At 39.3% G+C, this 20,000-nt stretch overlaps 1 protein-coding gene and 1 long non-coding RNA gene across 4 annotated transcripts in view; both read left to right on the top strand.

Moving 5' to 3' along the window:
• The window catches only part of LOC138012894 (rap guanine nucleotide exchange factor 4-like), a 21,431-nt gene extending 7,415 nt beyond the window's left edge, over window positions 1–14,016 (top strand). For 2 of the 3 annotated variants that reach the window (XM_068859831.1, XM_068859832.1), the window contains exons 9-37: window positions 991–1,052; window positions 1,566–1,797; window positions 2,110–2,287; window positions 2,820–2,904; window positions 3,283–3,343; window positions 3,652–3,728; window positions 3,855–3,922; window positions 4,045–4,123; window positions 4,508–4,620; window positions 4,708–4,790; window positions 5,564–5,642; window positions 6,007–6,090; window positions 6,219–6,300; window positions 6,856–6,938; window positions 7,499–7,544; window positions 7,891–7,975; window positions 8,870–9,016; window positions 9,168–9,265; window positions 9,505–9,630; window positions 9,718–9,804; window positions 10,516–10,607; window positions 10,739–10,829; window positions 11,670–11,720; window positions 11,958–11,997; window positions 12,521–12,568; window positions 12,849–12,913; window positions 13,180–13,234; window positions 13,344–13,401; window positions 13,735–14,016. In XM_068859831.1, coding sequence (XP_068715932.1) covers window positions 991–1,052; window positions 1,566–1,797; window positions 2,110–2,287; window positions 2,820–2,904; window positions 3,283–3,343; window positions 3,652–3,728; window positions 3,855–3,922; window positions 4,045–4,123; window positions 4,508–4,620; window positions 4,708–4,790; window positions 5,564–5,642; window positions 6,007–6,090; window positions 6,219–6,300; window positions 6,856–6,938; window positions 7,499–7,544; window positions 7,891–7,975; window positions 8,870–9,016; window positions 9,168–9,265; window positions 9,505–9,630; window positions 9,718–9,804; window positions 10,516–10,607; window positions 10,739–10,829; window positions 11,670–11,720; window positions 11,958–11,997; window positions 12,521–12,568; window positions 12,849–12,913; window positions 13,180–13,234; window positions 13,344–13,401; window positions 13,735–13,819 — 2,540 coding nt within the window. In that variant the 3' untranslated portion in view covers window positions 13,820–14,016. Of the gene's footprint in view, window positions 1–990; window positions 1,053–1,565; window positions 1,798–2,109; window positions 2,288–2,819; window positions 2,905–3,282; window positions 3,344–3,651; window positions 3,729–3,854; window positions 3,923–4,044; window positions 4,124–4,507; window positions 4,621–4,707; window positions 4,791–5,563; window positions 5,643–6,006; window positions 6,091–6,218; window positions 6,301–6,855; window positions 6,939–7,498; window positions 7,545–7,890; window positions 7,976–8,869; window positions 9,017–9,167; window positions 9,266–9,504; window positions 9,631–9,717; window positions 9,805–10,515; window positions 10,608–10,738; window positions 10,830–11,669; window positions 11,721–11,957; window positions 11,998–12,520; window positions 12,569–12,848; window positions 12,914–13,179; window positions 13,235–13,343; window positions 13,402–13,734 lie in introns of those variants that run through there. The other variant, XR_011125096.1, reaches the window with a different exon arrangement.
• Window positions 14,017–14,696: 680 nt separating this feature from the next.
• LOC138013092 (uncharacterized) lies at window positions 14,697–18,222 on the top strand. The gene is made up of 3 exons (XR_011125171.1): window positions 14,697–14,902; window positions 16,510–16,689; window positions 16,858–18,222. It is a non-coding gene; the product is annotated as an uncharacterized lncRNA (long non-coding RNA).
• The last annotated feature ends 1,778 nt before the right edge of the window (window positions 18,223–20,000 follow it).

Here is a 20,000-nt window from a genome sequence, read left to right as displayed (position 1 = left end):
ACACAAAACACTACTTACATTACAAATACTTACACTACATTATTTACGACCACTATATACATACTTAGGGCGCGTTCGATTGACCCTATTCCGGAATAAGAATACGTGGAGTGATGATGAAAACGGTATGTTTGGCGCGTTTCGAAGCAGCAGGGATAATAAAAATATGTTTAAAATAGCATTTTAGCAGATGTGTGACAACTTTAACGTGAATCTCCGTAAAAACGAAGGACGGTCAATCGAACGCACCCCTACTTATCAGGGGCACCCAACGAATCTGTTCCTCACATTATCTGTTCCCCAGAGGAATCTTGCTGGCTGGCAAAAATACAGGTGTTTCGATGAGCTGGCTGGGAAATTTTGTTATTGATGGAGGTTTTGCCTGGGAATTACTGACTTTTTGTAGCATTTCAACCCGAGCTGGCTGTAGAAACTCTGAAGACTGAGGACGACTAAAAAAAAAAAAAAAAAAAAAGAACCCGTTCCCTCTCCCAGAGAGTAGTCACAAACATACGACGGCTGGTCAGAGTGATTGCGCTTGCGGAAAAAAACCTGTTTTGTCCCGATTTTGTCGCTTTTGTTCGGTCGTTTTGGATCGAGGGATTTGAAAGCGCGCGGAATTCCTGGCTGGGAAATAAATTTGATCAGCTGGCTGGGAAACCAACCAATTTTATCTAGCTGGCTGGGAAATTTCTTGTGTGTCTTGCTGGGAAAAAGGAACAGATAATGTTTTCCCAGCAACACTGAAAAACACCTGAAAATGCCTTAATAACATTTATTTTCATTAACTGGGGTATGATAATACATTTTACAACAAATTGGTCGTTGGGTGCCCCTGACTTATGAGCTTACTTACTTTCCTTCTTTAATGTTCTCAGTGATGATCCAAATATATTAGCTCAAAGTTAACGAAAATTGGGGAGATAGGACTCTAGCTAAAGCATGAACCATTTTAACCTTTCTTGCTCCGTTTTATTTTTTGGCTGTCAGTCAAAAGCGATACTGAGCCACATGCAGGAGACGATTCAGAGCAACATAGCTCTTTGACTGTGGTACGTAAGGCTCTTTTGAATCTTCCATGTTACCTGTATGTTTCTAGTGGACGAAACCAACATGTATGGGATATCTCGACGTTACTGGCATTAGTGTGTTACTGTGATGCTGTTTTCTAATTTTCAAGGCTATACACCCGAACGCAAGCTCTACTAAAACCGCCAAGACCAGTAATCGAACCCAGGCCTCATTGATGGAAAGTGAATGCTCACATCACTGCTCCAATTCTAAGACGTTGTGTTTTGTAACGTAAAGAAAAACATGAGGAGCATTAAGAGAAAAAAACCGAGCACGAATGGGAGAGTAGGAAAAACTACGCAGCTACGCGACCTTGTTCATAGTGAATTCGTGTCTCTTTTCCGTTTCTATTGAACAGAAAAACAACAACTAAAATTTACATATTATAAGAACCGTTTGCTAATGGGCACTTTCATCTCTACAACCCTTGTGGTTTCCTGAGTGCGCAGATGGACCTAGTGTAACGTTGTCGTGACTTTTAAATTATTGCACAGTATCCCAACGAGAATATGTTGGTGGCCGGGATGGTTCTTCGCAACAGAATGATGCTGAATGTGTCACCTAAACTCATATGTGACCGGAAAGTTGAAAAGCGAATCGAGAAGAGATGCTTTATTGGTTCTGAAGCAGTTGACTGGTTGGTGAAAATCACTCCTCTTGTTCACGGCCGGTTCCATGTCATCTCTATGCTACAGGCGTTGCTTGAAGAGGGTGTCATAACTAATGGTATGCTCCAATTGGTGTTTTTTCTGATGCCGCTTCCGTCTTGTTTCTCATTCCTAACCCCAGCAAAAAACAACACTGACTAGACTACCACACAGAACAGATGACCACAAAATAAATGATCACATCTCCTCGTTTGAGTCTAATTGAGCGCTTGGCTTATGCGCATATGAACCATTATCCTTCAAGCCGGAAGAATCTGACTAAGGATAGTATTAAAGCTGGGATAAGGCTAACCTTAACCGTTACAATATTTGAGGTCAAACGACTTCGAATACTTCACCGCCAAAACAGTTTTTTTTTTTCCATCGACAGTGAATAGTTTTGAATGTGAGTTCAAGGACAAGGACATTCTTTATCGGTTTGCGGTCGATGCCTGGGAAAATAACAGGCCTGATGACGAAAAGTACACAGAAGAGGATTTTGATGAGGTGGTGCTCATGCTCAGTAGATCAGGACCTGATGCTCAGTTAAGATTGGCTCTACGAAAAAGGTCTGGTAAATATGAAAATATTAATAGTAGTATTCACACCTCTTATGACTATTTCTACTCTCATTGCCATCTCTAGTAATGCTTTCCTTGTAACTTCAATGGACCGTGCGCCATTTTATTCCCAACTATAACAGAGCACAAAATGTTATCCCCGGTTAGAAAAAGAATTTTACTGTATGACACCTTTTCATGGGCATGCAATGTCCTTGTTGACGGAATGTGTACTGAAAAAAATGATATTTGCAATTTAAAAGTTATAACTCATTAACTGAAATTGTTACTCTCGCCGTTTCTGAAGATCGCCATCATCAGTCCTCGAGAAGGATGTGTTTTTATAAATCCTCTTTAGTAAGGTGGTGCGAGTCCTCCATACGTTTTACTGCACGCTGAAACCGCGAACCCAGGCCTTAACCCTCTTTTCGTCCCTTATCAACAACCAAGTTGGGAAAGAGCGGGAGCCCTTACTTCGAGGTTGAGTTTGAAACAGCGGTTTTTGTAAGCTGATAGTTGAAGAAAGACCTTTACGATGCAGATCCTGCGATAGAAATTCCGATGATTTGGCTCTCATTTATGAGGAACTGGTTCACATCAAGGCCCTGCAACATCTGTCAACGACGGTGAGTGACTCGATCCGTTATAATGTACCTAAAAATTGAACCACTGTTGAAGGTTATTTTGGGGCAGGGGGAGGGGAGAACGTGATCGCTTTGAGACCTTGTGCCAATACAATCAAAGATGAATTTTTAAGTTTTTGTCTTGCAGTTAGAAAAAATGTTGTTATATGAGAATTATCCGCAATTACGATTTTTGTTGGAAAGGCATTCAATTGTTTCGCAAATATTTTAGTTGGCGCTATTCGAAAGTTAAGAGAAGGTGACATCTTCATAAAACTGTCTTAGGGAAGGTTACTTCTTGTTCTCATACATGAAAAAAAGTTTTCTTCTTCTTATTTTTTTTAATCACCTTACAAAACTGAGTCTTCCCTTTACTTCCAGATTAAAAAAGAACTGTCTAAAGTCATTGTCTTTGAATCCTGTGATAACAAAGGAACTGTGGGTGAGTTACACTAAATTTGTGATTGTCTTTTGACAAATCTGTCTCAATGAAAATAATTATCAACGTATCTGTTAATTATCAGTAACAGACTGAGTGTTCCGCTTTTGCTGTTCCTCAGTGATGATGACAGATTTGAACGTAATACGAAAAACATTGGTAAACGAAGGGGGATAATGCTGATAATGAAACGTTTTGTGGCTTTAGTTATTGATTACGGTCTTTGATTGACAGAAACAAAATGGTCCGGCCATGCAACCTCATTTGAAGACGTTCAACTTCATATTTTTTCCCACTTTGTTTTTATTTAGTTTTTAAGGAAGGAGAAAAAGGAAACTCATGGTATATCATCATGAAGGGCACTGTCAACGTTATTGTTCATGGAAAGGTAATCTGCAAGTCACTCACGACAATCTAAATAATCCCCATACCAACAACAGCACTTAATTGTAAATTTTAGCTAAAAATAACATCATACCAAAGTGATCTGATAGTTCATGCACCGTTATTATAGGGTGTGGTATGTCAACTTGATGAAGGGGATGATTTTGGGAAGCTAGCTTTGGTCAACAATGCTGTAAGGTAATAATAGTCTGTCGCTTCAATTTACTTCCTGGTCGGCCCTTTTTCCGATAAAACGTCACTTAACATACTTTCTTGCCTTCTAAGGAAACGAACCAATTAGACGTTGTCTGCTTTTGCAGGACTGCCACAATCGAGACCGCCCAGGACTGCTGCCATTTCTTGAGAATCGGAAAAGACGACTTTAACAGGATTTTTCAGGTGACGGTCGTTTGTTCTAAGGCCTCCGACTAACGAACGACTTGCTTTTTGCTCCTGATGTCAACATATTAAAGTTAATCAATACAAGACTGGTAACTATCTCGGAAACCTAACGGTTTATTTAGATGCTAGGCATTTCCTTACCTGTAATGTAATTTTTTTTCTATTATAAATTACATGTTACTGTCTATTGGACTAGAATTAACTCATGTAACTAACGTATAATTATGAAGTGATATGTTAATAAAGCTTGTTGTTGATATTGCTGTTGTTGTTGTTGTACACCAATCGACTGGTACCGTGAGATTGACAGACTGACCGTCTTCGTGATGCAGAGATTGATTTATCTGCCATTTACTTAATTCCATATTTATTAACTTTTAGAATGTCGAGTCCAACACAGTTCGCCTGAAAGAACACGACCGAGATGTGCTTGTCTTAGAGAAGATGAATGGTCGAACTTTATTTGAACAAAATGGGAATCATGCCCCCCAGACGTACGTACACTGTCAATAGTAAAACAATGATATTTATAGCACTACTTTGGCATAAAGCTGTAAGTGTTTGAAAACCCTCCATTCCAGGTACTCTGTGATGGCCGGTACTCCTGCAAAAATGGTGGAATATCTCCTGGAGACAAGAATGGATACAACGCATCCTCTTGATGGTAATTATTGTTACACCTCATCGGTGTTGTGATGTTGAAAAAAACGAGCAGCAATGTTTTTTTGGCCCTCATAAAACTGGATTTCTGACAGCCTCTTAAACTATATTCCTCGAATAACTTGAGAATTATATGTACTTGCGCTAAAACACAATTTTCCCGCTCTAATCTGTCCAAGCAGTTATATATTTCAGTCGTTTATTGCCGGATACAGTTAAATCAGGAGTGTTAGTGAAGCGAAAAAGGAAGAATAAAACCTAAACAATGGATGCAGGAAACCTTGTCCGCGGCACAGTATTGACTTGCTCTGATTACTGCACCTATGATGTAACTTAGAGCCTGTCTGCTATGCATTATTTAGTTGCGAGCCGAGTCGGCTGGTTACAGAGATCGGACTAACATTGACTCACAATTTAATTTACGTTTTGCAATGAAACAATGTCATGTTCGGAGGCAGTGTGGCCCAGTGGTTAGGGTGCTTGCCTTGAGATCCGGAGATCCCGAGTTCAAAACCCGCTCTGACCACTCGTTGAATTTGATCCTGGTAGTCCCTGGTTCAACTTCCCAGCCGCACTTGTAAATAGCCATCAACTGGTCTGCCTCCAGCCAGTTGGGTTTCTTAACAGTAGTTGTTGTTCTGTTCTGTCGTTTCGTTGTGTTTCATTGGCCCTAAAAAGCCCCTATGGGGAGCGGTCAATTAAGTATGTATTTGTATTTTTATAACTGTCGACTTCTTTAGGTACTAACACAACGTTTGGTATTTTGTCATACCGCAGATAACTTTTTAAACGATTTCTTGGTGACATTTCCAATATTTATGACAACAGAATCACTGTGTTATTCACTTCTTTCCAAATATCCTTTTATATGTATTGAAACAACTACTTGCGTAGTAAACAATAAGTTGCACTCAGTAACGATTATTTTTCCTCCGTCAAGAACAAATCAGTTAAACCACTATGGGAAATTTCCCTACCATAACTTAATTCTCTCATTCTAAAAGTTGTTTGACAGCTGCGGTTAACAGGGAAGACATGACTCGACTCTAATAACTTTCATCAATTACGGTTTTTGAAAAATTTAGCTTGACATTTGCCTGTGATGGCAAGCTCTCTATTTAAGAACCGTCGTATTGCGGCTGTTCGATGTGTGAATTTCTACACTGAGCTAGTTCGTCGATATTACGCAAATACATATGTTGGTCCTTAACTTTAAATATCTACGGTAGAACAACCTCCTTTATTTGCGGACCAGAAGCAAGTGGATGCACGATAAGAGAGCACTCCGACTCGATTAAGAAAAGGTCAGTTCCTGTTTATACCATTGTTCAGTAACTTCAATGTGTTCACTCTAGCTTTCGTTGTAGAATACAATCAGTCCAAACATATCCCAGGACAGAATAAAATCTCGGCTCCTTTTTGTTATTTTCAGAGTTGTTCAAGTGACGCAATGTTGGTGCGCTATATCAGGAAATCTTTTTATTGAAGATAAAACCATTAACATTTTTATCGAGGTCAGTACCGACAAAGAAATACATCGATGTAACATTAGCACGTGATTAGATCAATTAATTATTTATCGACTAAGATGGCGGTTGTGGGAGGCGCGATGGCCTCATGGTTAGAGTGCTCGACCCCGAATCGAGTTATCCGGGTTCGGGGCCTGGCCGGGGACATTGTGTTGTGTTCTTGGGCAAGACACTTTACTCTCACGGTGCCTCTCTCCACCCAGGTGTATAAATGGGTACCGGCGAAATGCTGGGGGTAACCCTGAGATGGACTAGCATCCCATCCAGGGGGGAGTATAAATACTCCTAGTCGCTTCATGCTACGGAAACCGGAGATAAGCTCCAGTCTGATGGGCCTTCTGGCTGGTAAGCAGTGACTTTAAGATGGCGCTTTTTCAGAGGCATTCTCGAGAAGCATACTAGTACATGCAAAGGGCTCGTTAGTACCATTTTGAATCTAAGGGTTCGATTTTGGTTCGATTTTATTTTATCATTTGCGACGCTGTATGCCTTTTTGTCTTTATTTCGCAATAATCAAATACCTCTTACTCCTTTGTGTAGGACTTGTTGCGATCTTTGGAGAAGGACAAACTGAACATTGAATACAAATTGCTGCAAAGAGAAATATCCAAACTTCAAGAAAGGTAACTGACTGGTCAAAACTCGGGAGATAGATTCTTAGTCCTTTATCCTTAATCTTCATCGAAGGAATGAAGGAAGGAAGGTTTCTCTTACGTGAAATAAATCGATACTTGAATTGCAAGGAGGAAAGCAATAGTTTATAAGCGCGTCCATCATTCAACCCCAAAACTAAGTAATAAAAGTTAAAATAAAAGCTATTTCTTTCGTGTGAATATGTCTTTGGCGCAGTTGTTACCCATAATGCATTATCAGACCCATACAATGATAATAATGATGAAGGAGATGATGATGATGATGATGATATGAAGGTGATAATAGAACAATACTAATATAACAATAATAATAACAATAATTAATAATAACATATGATGTCAGAATTCTTTAGCCCATTTCTTGAAGCTCAATAGCAATTTACAATCATTTACAAACACAAATAATCGTCAAGAAAACGTTGGTTCACATTTTAGTGGTATAATTCGAGACGTGCATCAATGATTTCCTTTGGTGATTCAGTCAGTACACTGAGCAAGACATCTAAATATCTGCGTTGTACCTTAAACAGATTCTCAAACAACGAAAACGTTGATGGCTCATCGTGTCCTCAAAAGGTGAGCACATATGTAGTTTCTGAAATTTCCCAGTGCAAAATTTTATTTTCGGTTGTTGAAAGTGCTTTATACTGCATATTCTGCATACGGTGTTTTCCTTGAGAAGAGGTACGATTTGACTTTTCTAGTACAGAATTGTTTGCTAGAATGCAAATTTAACTCAAAAAAATTTGCGCATTGTTGGGAATTCTCTGTAAAATTCGTCACTCCAGTGGTAGTTACACTAAAGGTGTGTGTTGTCTCTTTGCGATGTCTTAACTGTGCATTTGTACACTTCGTTGCTGATATTCTTAACATCTTGTATTCAAAAGCATGTTTTCATGACTCTTGTTCTAAAATCCCACAGGGCCGTTTTCAATCTCGGCGCATGGGCGTTGGTGACATAGCAAAATCTAAAGTTCAATGCAAGCCAATTCGAGGCAGTGATCTTAGTAAGTCAATCAATTTGTTCTCAGAATTTTATTGATCTTGAAACTACCTTGTTAATTTCCATTTTGACTTTGCAATATATAACAATTTAGTATAAATACACAGGTGATTATACAAAATCGCGCGCTCTCATTGGCTCGCTATCTCGGATTATCAGCCGATAATCACCTCGAAGGACAAAATGGCTGCCAGTAGTCGTTTTGCCAATGTAAGTGAAGATGATTTCGCGTTGAAATGTTTTTTTTTTCTATTTTTTTAAATAATCACCTGTGTATTTATACTAAAACAATTATTCGCCTCAGGCTCAGTGATTATCGGTGAATATTCATCTCGACTTCGTCTCGGTGAATATTTCACCGATAATCACTTCGCCTTTGGCGAATAATTGTTAAATAATTTGAGGTAAAAGAGCGAATCCCCACCTGTGCCACTGTTCCGATGAAAATAATTTGAAATCTAAATAAATCTATGATTAGTTCCGCGTTATCATGACTGCGTAGTTATTTCAAGGACGATACCTTATTCGTCATTTGTTGTAAATGTGGACAGGTAAAAATAACCGCAGCACGCGTGCGCACTCAAAAAAAATTTCAAGTACAGACTGTAGTTATCATAGGACGAAATAATTCGTTCTGTTACGTCATTTTCTTTTGCTTTCCATGGCCGCACTGTGATGAAAACAAATGTTTTCAATTTATGTTTTGCACGACCCACCCTTTTCCCAAGCATCTCTTTGATTGTCTCGGAGGAGTAAGGTAACATTGTCGAGAGTGGAGCTCTGTATGCTTAAGCTAGGCCTCATAAAACTCGGCTCATAGTACGAACCCTTTCATTTTATGTCTGTGTTTAGGGTTTATTAAACGAAAAGCGTCCTGGCTTCTGTGTTTTTGTTTCAGGCGTATTTCCAGTTTTTTGCGCCGACCATTCTTACACCACTTTAGCTTTGCCTTATAAGGCCACAGCTCAGACCATCGTAAACAGCGCAGAGGAACACATTCGTTTGGGAAATGATTGTCTCCTGTGTGAGGTTACGTCATCAGGAGGTTTGGAGATAAAACTTTTTTATACCCTGTACCAATCAACAAGCATTGATATTTATTTTTTGTATTAGCGAATAAACAGTCCATGTCTTTTTATTATTTCGACCGCTGTGACTAAAAGTGTTTATATGTACTTTGTGTTCGTCTCAAATAGAAAGAATCCCGTTCAACCCAAACGAAATTTGTGTAACGACTGGCTTAAGCGTAAACGGAAGGCTGTTTATTGTGTTAAGGGAACATTTGGATTCACTGGTAAGTTAGAAAGTAGAAACATCCAGGAAGGTTTTGAATTATATTAAGCAAACGTTTGCATTAATATTTGCCTCCTCCCATAACCTTATAAAGTATAAGAGTGCGCGCCACTCGGCCGAAAAAATTAGTCACACTTGCCTCTGGCTTTCCCATCCCCTGCCCTTAGAAGAAAGCCTAGAGAATTATCCTCGTCCTCTTAGTAGATTCTCTGGTCTCAACTTTCCTGATTTCCTTGTTAGACCCCCATTCCTGAACAAGAAGGTCCGGCGTGTAGTTCTCTGGCATTCTTGGAGACTGTGGGTTCCAAAGAATTGGCGTATTTCATTTCGCAGTATGACTACGAACTTTTTAACGCCGTCAATGTTGTAAGTACCCGCGATCGTCTTGAAGTAATGTTTGATTCCTCAACTATGAACCGGCGGTTACAGCTCACCTTTTGTTCTTTTTTACAGTACGAATTTATTTATTACTTCTTTGGAAAAGAGAATTATAATCAAATCACGGCCAATCTTGACCTGCTTCTCAGAAGGTTTAATGAGGTGAGATTTTTAAGATAAATAAGACCACCGTTTAGTTCAGTGTCTTAAGATATTTCGAGCGGATGCATTGGTTTTGCAATGCTTCTCTTGGTGATTGGCTTAAATTGAATCTCGCGCGACATTCTCGGCCAATTCAAGACAATGAGACTCGCTTTGGAAGCCTTTTTTTCGCTCTAAAGCTCCTTTATTTCTTTCGAGTTATGTTTGCCTCATTCAGTTACCTGCGTCTCTTGTGCTTGGTCAAAGTAAACGCTTTTACCCCGTTATTACGACACTCAATTGGGCCGCGGTATAACACATTTCTCAGTACATGATCGTAACGGCCATGGTCAGAACGGTTTACAGGAATCACAAGTAAAAATTATTGTCGCGGCGAGAGTTGAGCAAACTCTGGGGAAAGGTTCATGAGGTTCAAGTTAGTGCTGCGTTGCTGAGTAATTTTTTTCTACTCAGTTAGTGCTACGAAATTCCCTGATAAAGATTTCTTTATTTGAAATGAAATGAATGTATATTTGAAGCGTGGGTAATGAGACAAATGAGAGAAATGATTCTTGCACTTAAGCAAGAGGTCATGGGTTTGAAATCCACTGTAGCCGACTGAATTTTTCGGGCGTCTCTAAAAGCGACAATTGCCTAAATTGTCCAGTTAGGTGCGAAGATCACTTCTCTCATTTTTTGTCATACTTCATTTGTTGTTTGTTCTTCTTTAAGGTTCAATTTTGGGTTCAGACACAAGTGCTGTTGACTCAACAACTAACAAAGCGAGTTTATCTGTTAAAAAAGTTTATCAAATTGGCCGCACAGTAAGTGAATCAACTTTCAACAACGGACGTTATTTAGAAAAGTGGTACTTTAAGATTCCTAGGGACGTTCTGAGGGCAAGCTATGATATAAGCATCAAGACAAACACTCGATCTTAGTTTTGATTTTTCAGCTGCAATGAACATAACAACTGGCATTCTTTCTTTGCCATTGTGATGGGACTCAACAGTGTTGCAGTGGGACGATTGACTCAAACATGGGAGGCAAGTAAAAATTATACTTCACTTAAGGAATAGTGTACTAAAGAATGAAAACCAACAAAAGATGACCCCCGTTAAACTGCGCCATCGGCGGAGTGCGGAGTTCTATTCTTATAAAGTTGTGAAAACTTGTTGAGCTGAAGAATCGAAAATCTATGATGTCCCTAAGCTTGAGTGACGACGTCTTAATTTGATTAATATTATTTATTATTATATGGTTCTGTCTCACAAGGACTGGGAACTACCAAGTTCACGAATTTGATTGGCTGCAATCGATATTGACCGCGGTCTAGATTTTCCCATCTAGACCGGCATCTAGTCCGGTAGTGTTTTGTAGTGAAAAGATGCAAACTAAAATGCAAAAATATTGAGTATTTTCTTCTACCAATATTTATTTATGGAAGTGCCAAACAGCATGATGACAAAAGAGAGGATGGCGAGCAAACTTTGACAGAATTAAGTTCAGCTCATCGCCACTCATCGCCGTTCGCAAGCAAAATGCCAGTTAGTACAAACCAGTTACATTAAACGAATTAAATTGTTCTTGTTTGCCATATAATAAACATCTTATTAACCGAGCTTAGTCAGTCTGTATGGGAGAATCTTGACCGAGGTCGTGTGTACAGACCTCACTGCGTTCGGTCTGTACTCACGACCTCGGTCAAGATTCTCCCATACAGACCTCCTGCTCGGTTAATAAGAGCTAAATATATCAAAGATACTCGTTTTTGAAAATGCTTTTAAAAAAAAAGGGTTTCTATACTTACAAAGAGGGTCTACAAACGTTTCACAAAATGAAGGGTTTCAATAATATATTGCTCTTATTTTCTGTTTCTCTTTAAGAAATTACCCAGAAAGTTCCGCAACCTTTATGAGCAGTTTGAAAGTATTCTGGTAAGAGAAAGGTCAATATATATTTAACTCCTTTTAAGAACCTTGCCAACGGCTTGTGGAAGGGGGAGATAACGTATCGGGATGGGATCCGGCATGGCTTAAAACGGAACTGGATACAAAAAATTAACCCGTTTATTGATTCTAACGAAACAAAACCTTTTGGTGAGGTTACATTTCAATTTTTGAATGATCAATGTAACTTAATGCGAAAAAAAATGTGTTCATGTTAATTTTCAGGAGCCTTCCAGAAACCATCGGGTTTACCGACTGTTACTAGGTAAGCACAGTATTCTCAGTCTCATTCGCTGGTAACTAAAAATTTAAAAAGTGTAAGACTACACTTAAAAATGGTGTAAAATTGTTGCCACCCCCGCAATCCGTTTTTTTGTGTGTATTATTACATCAACTTCTAAAGTGTAGTTTAAATCTCAAAAGGATGGTAAATTTACACGCAAAATAGTGTAAAATGGGTATTATACAGGTATTACGTTTGACATGAGACATCAAATGACCTGGTTAAACTGAGATCAGTGAATAAAACACCAGATTGCTGTGACTGTTTGAGGAAAACTCGCGGTAGCTGTGCATTCACTAAGTGCGCTCTGAATTTGTCTCCAGTCGCTGAGTTTCAGTTAGTTTTCCATTCTGTAGACTTAAGTTTTGTTGTTCCTTTTAATAATCTGATAACATTTCAGGTAGCAAGTTTAAAACACGAACTGGCTTATTTGTCCACAGCCACATCAATTAGTTTAAATCTTGATTTTAAAGTGATGTTGTATTGCTTTAAATTTGCGTTGTAGGAAAAGTGAAACCTCCTATTCTGCCATTTATGCCGCTATTGATAAAAGGTAATTTCATACAAGCGAGTTGACTTGAAATAGATCTGTGTTCCCAGACAGATCTAGTTCACTAGAAGAACACAAATAATATTGGCTCGACATCGATACTGTAAACGTAATTGTATGAAAATCTTGATCTACGAGGTTGTTATTTTGGTACCCGGATCCAGAACTCAAGGCGGGAGTAGAACCAAACGATTCAGAGCTTTCTTATGTTCAATTGTTCATGATTTCTCTCATTTTGTTGTGTAAATAATCATCATTAAAAGTAATATCTTGTGTTTTACAGACATGACGTTTACAAATGAAGGAAACAACACTTACTTGGACGACTTAGTTAATTTTGAAAAAATGGTGAGTCATGTAAAGTTCTTTTCATTTGAATTAAATTGCATGGCCAAATTTCAGCCTGCATTTTTTTTCAAGTTCTTTCTATTGTGTGTAATATACTGAGAGAGAGCGTTTTACTCGAGGACTTGGCAAGAGACAAAGCCCCCACAGTGGTATCATGTACGGACAGCTCTGAGGTTAAGCTTCGCTTGGTAAAACTGAGCAGCCGAGGTTATAAAAAGAAATGGTTGCTTTATAACCCCGGAAGAACGTTTGTGTTTGTTTTGCAGAGGATGATTGCCGCTACAATAAGACTTCTTCAATATTACCGAAGTGAACCCTTTCGTAAGTCTCTTAACTTGTCTTAAAATATTTGCATCATTCATGAATGGATGTATCGATCGTTCAGAACATGTAAATATTGTATTCCAAAAATGGTTACCTCGTATTTCAGCAGCTGCAGATTCCCCAGCTGCAGGAAAATCTGCTCAAGAAATTTCCATATTTGTGAGGTAAGCACATGATATATTCCCAGTCATCTATTTTTTGCAGATATTGACCACCCTACCATTTAAGTCCAACATGGGCTGTTATAACATGAGTTGTATATCCGGCGAAGAGGCCTAGAGGCCTATAACCCTAATTCAAACCTGTATGAATTTTTTTCGCAACCGCCGACTGGGCCAAAATGGCAGAGAAGTGACTGTAACCGGGTAAGGTCCTGGTAAAGCGTCTTTCCAGGTTTTCACGAAGGGTCAGGTTTTATTCTTGTTCTGTCGGTGCTCTTTTTAAGCAATTTGATCATACCTCCTTTTTAAACGTTGCTTCTTTTCTTTCCTCCATAGGAATTTCCAAGTCATAGATAATCAGCGAACTCTTACCCAGCTCTCTCACAGACTCCAACCAAGAAAACCCACCTGCGTGAGATAACAGCGGACGGAGCCTGCGAGCCTTTTGAATAGTTAACAAACCTTGAAAGTTTTGGAAATTCACGGGCTTATGTATATTAGGAATGAAAACACTTCTTGATGTCCAACGCGACTTTAATCTTCACTACGTATTGTCATTTGCTCAGTATCGGCCTTCGGGTCGAAGACAAATTCAGTATAGTGATATTCCTTTGAAAACGGATTCTTTGTGAAGCCCCATCCCTTCACTCTGATCCCATCAAAATCGAAGTGAGTTTTAGGCTGAAAAGATTCTTGGTATGTGGGCAATAAATCATTAACCAGGAGAAATTGAGAGAAAAAAAGATAACAGGCCATGAAGAGACGTGAAGATTGTTGAGCTCCTTCCGTATGAAATTCAAGACAAAGATTAACCTGTGTTTTGTGAATACACTTGAATATCGTTGAGAAATATGTTGTGTTCGGTGATGAATCGGGGGAACTGGGAAAAACTCGAGTGCTTTAGCTATCAGGGATCGAACTGATGACTTCCTGATTGCTGGGACAGCCGGATGCTCTATCGATTATCTACCATTGAGCTATATAGGGAGGCTATACTCTAAATAAAGTACTTGGTTGGACTTTGACAATTATACTAGATATAATAGGCCAAGCAACGAAATAGGATAACTTGTTCAATTGATAACCAAGCACACTTTGTCTATTTGAAAATTCAAACATCGCTTTCGATTAAAAACATTGCTAAAGCCGTAAAGCTGTATCAATTTCTTTCGCCGAAAAAAAAAGACTTTTTGATACGAAGAGAGTTCAATTTCTACGTAAGAATAAAATGTGCAAGCAAAAATTGGGCGGGGGGGGGGGGGGGGGGAAGGAATGCAGCTGTCCACATCACCCGAAAATCTGTTTTTTAATAATTACTGTGTTGGTTTTTCAAACCCACTTATAAAAAAGTAGTTGATTGACCTCAGACTTTTGATATCAATAATTAAACAAACGCAGGACATGATGCATAAATAAGCTACAAGGAAACGCAAAAGAAGGTCTCCCAAACGCAGTTTTTCTCTTCGATCAGAGAAAGAAGTGTGCACTTCGTAACGGTATTTCGGTAAGTAGGGGCCTCTTTCGGTTCCTCACATGTAGTGTTATTATATTATTACAAGCATTGCTATGTAGGTCGCCATATTTTGCTTTTTTTCTGTGAACAAGCCGGCCGCACATACTCACATTACGCCATACATTACCCATTTAAAATCAACATCTCATCTTAGGGCCTTATTTATTGTCAGAACACCCCTATTTTTTACGGTATTATGTCTTCTTTATGGTTCCGTGGACATGCATATATACAGTCCGACCTCTATTAAGCGGCCACCCTTGGGACTTTGAAAAGTGGCTGCTTAATAGAGGTTGGCCGCTTAATAGAGGTACAATATAAATTGGATAGGAATGTCACGACATATCACCCGGCAGTACGTGGCCTAAAAGAAATTTTAATGAATAACTGGGTTATAATACAAAACCAGCCGTTACTGAAAAGCATCTATACTAAACCTCCGATTATATCATATAAGAAAGGCAAATCCCTAAAAGACAAGCTCGTTAGAGCAAAAATATAATTTAAGGCTAAAATGCATCGCTATCACAACTCACTAGGGGAATCCGTGCAGGCCTGTCACAATCTTTTGTTTTCGCTTGTGACTTGTTATAGTAGAGATTAAATCACGGTTCTTGTTTTCTTGTTGTTATCAGTTATCATCTTGTATCATCTGTCAACATTTCGCTAGGAAAGATAATTTGCTGACCGCTTAATGGAGGTAAAAAACCATATAAATGTTACACTTGCGACAGCAAAAAGGTGGCCGCGGCCGCTTAATGGAGGTGGCCGTTGAATAGAGGTCTTAAGTACAGCAATTTACTGACAAATAAATCGGGACTTTGGAAAGCGGCCGCTTAATGGAGGGTGGCCGCTTAATAGGTGGCCGCTTAATAGAGGTCGGACTGTATATATACCTTTCTCTAAACACTGTTAAGTTTTCTTATTATTGAATGTTTAGCTTGCCTGCCAGCAGAGGTTTCTTTTCTTTTGCGTTCGCTGGGCAGATGAGCACGTGAAAAGAAACCTCTGCCATGGGTCAAATTCACTATGTTGAGCATGCCCGGCGGTTACTTAGCAACCGAATCCTCACGTGATACTTCATGTCGTGCTCACTTAACAACAGCGGAATTACTGTAAAGGAATGCGCGGGACACAGGAGGCTCAAGTCACAGTCAGCAAACATATCATGGGGCATGCGCGGTTTGAAGGTTGTGAACGGCAGTTGGATCAAAGTCATTCTCGACCCCAGAGCCTTCGCTTGCTGTCCGTCATGCGCAAAAGAGAAGAGCTCTGGGGTCGAGAATGGATCAAAGTGAGTTTCGACCCATGGCAAAGGTCTCTTTTCCCCTACAAAGCAAAAAGAAAAGAGATCTCTGCTAGCAGGGAAATGTTTAGCGTGTCCTCGATTGTCTTTCCTCTTTTTTTATTTAAAGGTAAAAAATACCGTGGAGTGTTTGACAAATGAAATTATCGCAATTTTCTTTTACACAGTCAATTTAAAATTACGATTTCTGTTGTGAACTGAGTTGCGCAGATGAGAATTTTGACTCGGAATAACAAGAAATAAGGAACTTGAGACTTAAGTAGACTACTTTTGCTTCAACTTCCCTTCATAGCGCAGTCTGAGCTGACATGACGACTATTAATCAGTTGATTCGCGTCTGCATCCTCTTGTGGGCTTTTTTGTGCTTGCTGTTCCTTGGCTCAGCTGTAACTGGGAATACTAGAGACGACCATAGAAACTCCCAAGGATCACTCGTGAAGTCTGAGAATGCTACAGGAATAGAGGAAAAAAGGTAAAACGACTCGGGCTCTCTAAACGCGGTGAAATACTGGCCAAAAGGCTTAGTTTCCTAACATTAATTTAATTGATCATTCTTTCAGTAAAAGACATAAGTTCAACTTCTTTCTATGCGGCTATACATACTGCTTTAAGCCGTAATCATGTAATCCTCTACTTCCAGACAAACAAAAAGTCTCTGTGATCATCCCTACATCGGATGTGACCTAGCGCAGAGATTGAATGAAAGGAACAAACGGAAAACGAAGAGGGAGAGACAGCGAGCCAAACAGACAAATACTTGCAGCAATTTGTTAAAAGATCCAGCGGACTATGTGAATGAAGTAGATGACTACGACGATAACGGCGAATGTCCTCAAGTTTACCAGACAAATAATGACTAAAAAAATGTAATTATCTTCTACTCTCGATCCGGAGACACGTCAACTACTGAACTATCCCTTCTCTTTAGACAATTACTCAGTAATGGCCCGCGGATGAGGTTTTGAATCTTTCGTTCAACAATTTAGCAACCAGGTACCTCTTGTTTCAAAAGGTCTGAATCGGTAGGTAAGGTAGTTCCACGAACAGGAAACTATAGTTACAGCCAATTCGGTTCCTCAGTTCAACTCGGAAGCAATCCTCGCCCTAACCATAAGCAAATTTCTTTTCAATACTTTGCCATGAGAATTAGCATATTGCACGCGCTCTGTGCCATAAACGCCGTTGTTTAGATATGGCTAAAATTGAAGAGTTTAGGGATATTTTAAAGGGGGAATTAGCACCAATTAATGCAAAGTTAGAAAAATTATTCGCGAACTTTGAGGAGCTCAAGAGTTCAGTTAAATAGACCCTTCCACGCTTTTTGACCGCCATCTTGGATGGGGGGCAAACACTGCAAAATTTACAGTAAATGTATGGGACTTTGGTAGACTTTGAACCGCTGTAGCGCCGCTAAAAAGAGACAGATTTCCAACTTTTGCCATTGCTTTAAATAGTTTTATTGCCAGATATCATTCATTCAACAGAAAATAAGGCCATTAAGGAAGGTATGACGTCCGTAAATTCGAATAGTAAGTCTTCTCATTCTACTTCTAATTTCGCGGCAATTTGCCGTGATGATTTTAGAAGGCTTTGTATGGAATCTTAAAAATTCGTTTTATGGTCGTTGTAGCCTGAATCTGTTTTTTATATTTCATGAAAACAATCTCAGTCTAAATGTCTTTTAAAAGACACTATCACAGTGGAAATCCGTCTCTTTAGCGGCGTTACATCGGTTCAAAGTCGGCCAAAATCAAATACATTGACTGTAAATCTAGCGGTGTTTGCCCCCCAACCAAGAAGGCGCCAAAAACTGTGGAAGGATCTATTTCTTTCGGATAAATACGATGAAGTGCTGAACCAACTGCAGTGAACACAAGACAAGTTGCGGCATCAAAGGAGAACCTTCCAAGACTCAAACCCCATTTACACGTGCCAAAAAATCGGCACGGCACGGCACAGTTTTGGCACCTTGCCCAAACCATTTCGGCACGGCACTAGCCATTAACACGACCACAAACTAAAAGATTTTTCTCTTGCTGGGCACGGTTCCAGTTCTTAATTAGCACCCCTAATTTCCGTCTGTTTTTTACCCGGAAAATGGCGGATAGAAAACAAGCAATCATTTTGCATCGCGCTTTAAGCGTAAAATATGCCTTACATCAAACGAATTAGCAATTGCTATTTTGCGGGCCAATCTACTATGAGATCTGTTTTTAATAAAACTAAAGTTGAAGTGAAGTTGGAGTTGAAAACGTTAATAGCCGATCTATTCAGGGACGAAAGTTATCGAGATCTCCTGGAAAAACTCAGAAGAAAAAAGACAGAAAAATACCTGGTTTTTAATAGTTGATTTTTTGGCCCTCGTCGGGCCAACTTATTCCACGGTTCTTCAGGTTTTTTTGTGGCGAACGGAAACGTGTTTGTATCTCTTCGGCCGCCATATTGTGACAATTACGCGTGCGCCAGGAGTGGGTTTACGACAGAAAGGCCTGGAACGGCACGGGAGAGCGTTTACACGAACGTCAACATCGGCACGGTGCCTCGATTACCCCTCCAGGAGATAGTCTCGGCATCCCAAGAATTTTGGGCACTGGTGCTACATTTCATTTAGGACCGCTGTGTTTACACGTGGAAAATTTGCAGTGCCGTGCCCAAAAATGGTCAGCACGGTAACCCCAACCCTAACCTCTTTGGTCAGCCGTGCCGTACCGATTTTTTAGCGTGTGTAAATGGGGTTTCAGAGGCAAAAAATTCTTGAAACCACAAAGAACTTTTTATCCTTAATGAGATTTGAACCAAAATTAAACCAGTTTTTTCCATCGAACCAACACTAATCATCATAATTTTTAAAAGCAAAGGTTTCGTAAAACATAAACAAAGAAAAATTAGCGATAGGAAAGAAAGACGTTTCGGTGACATCGTGACACCATTTTCATGCTGCTAATTAGAAAATAAACACCATCTCAATGTCCATTCGGACTCAATTCAAGCAAAACTATTTGCGTGACATTACATATTTAATTCATCTCCTTCTTTTGCCTAAACTAGAAAAAAAATACGACTTTCTATGGCTAGATGCTAACTCGAAAACGTCCTTGATTTATTTGTTTATTTATTTATTTGCTTGTTTGTTTTCTTCTGTCAATTGTACATTTAACTATGGATTGAGCAAATAAAATTGAAAATGGCAAAAGCCAACCCCTGCATGCAGTTCTAGTCCCTCTCTCTGTGGGTTGACTTTACCATGTTACGAGAGTAATGTTCTCTCTTCCTTGTGTTCTTTCTTTTTTCTTGTCCATTCAAAAACTACTTTGGCTCTCGGAAGTCAATTTGTAGCAGAAAGTCGTTTTTGTGCTAAAACACCTTTATCAGGCAAATGAATAACAATATATTGTTTTATCTGGTCATAAACAACTGTTATAAACGGAGGGTGTAAAGTGCAGGTTGCAGGTCATTGTTTTACTAAGACTGAAACAACCCAAACCTTTACAAAAATGCTAGCCTTAGGCTAACATTGTTTTTTTAGGCCTAATGTTAGCATTAGTAAAGTTTTGGGTTGTTTCAGCTTTGGTGAAACAGTGACCTGCAACTCTAACCCGCAACCTGCAGTTTACACACTCCATGTTATACTTGAAAAAGGGCTTTTTACTTTAACCTACCGAGTCAAGATTTATCGCATTGACCATTATCAAATGGATCACGCGTATCGATCACGAACACAGTCTCTGAATAAACACAAGATCTAACCACAAAATTTCCTCGAGTGTATGTTGAAACAACTTT

The sequence above is a fragment of the Montipora foliosa genome, chromosome 8 (genome assembly GCF_036669935.1).
Source record: "Montipora foliosa isolate CH-2021 chromosome 8, ASM3666993v2, whole genome shotgun sequence".
Classification (NCBI taxonomy): Eukaryota; Metazoa; Cnidaria; class Anthozoa; order Scleractinia; family Acroporidae; genus Montipora; species Montipora foliosa.
Note: the sequence above shows the minus strand (reverse complement) of the source record. Positions and strands in the feature narration are given on the sequence as shown.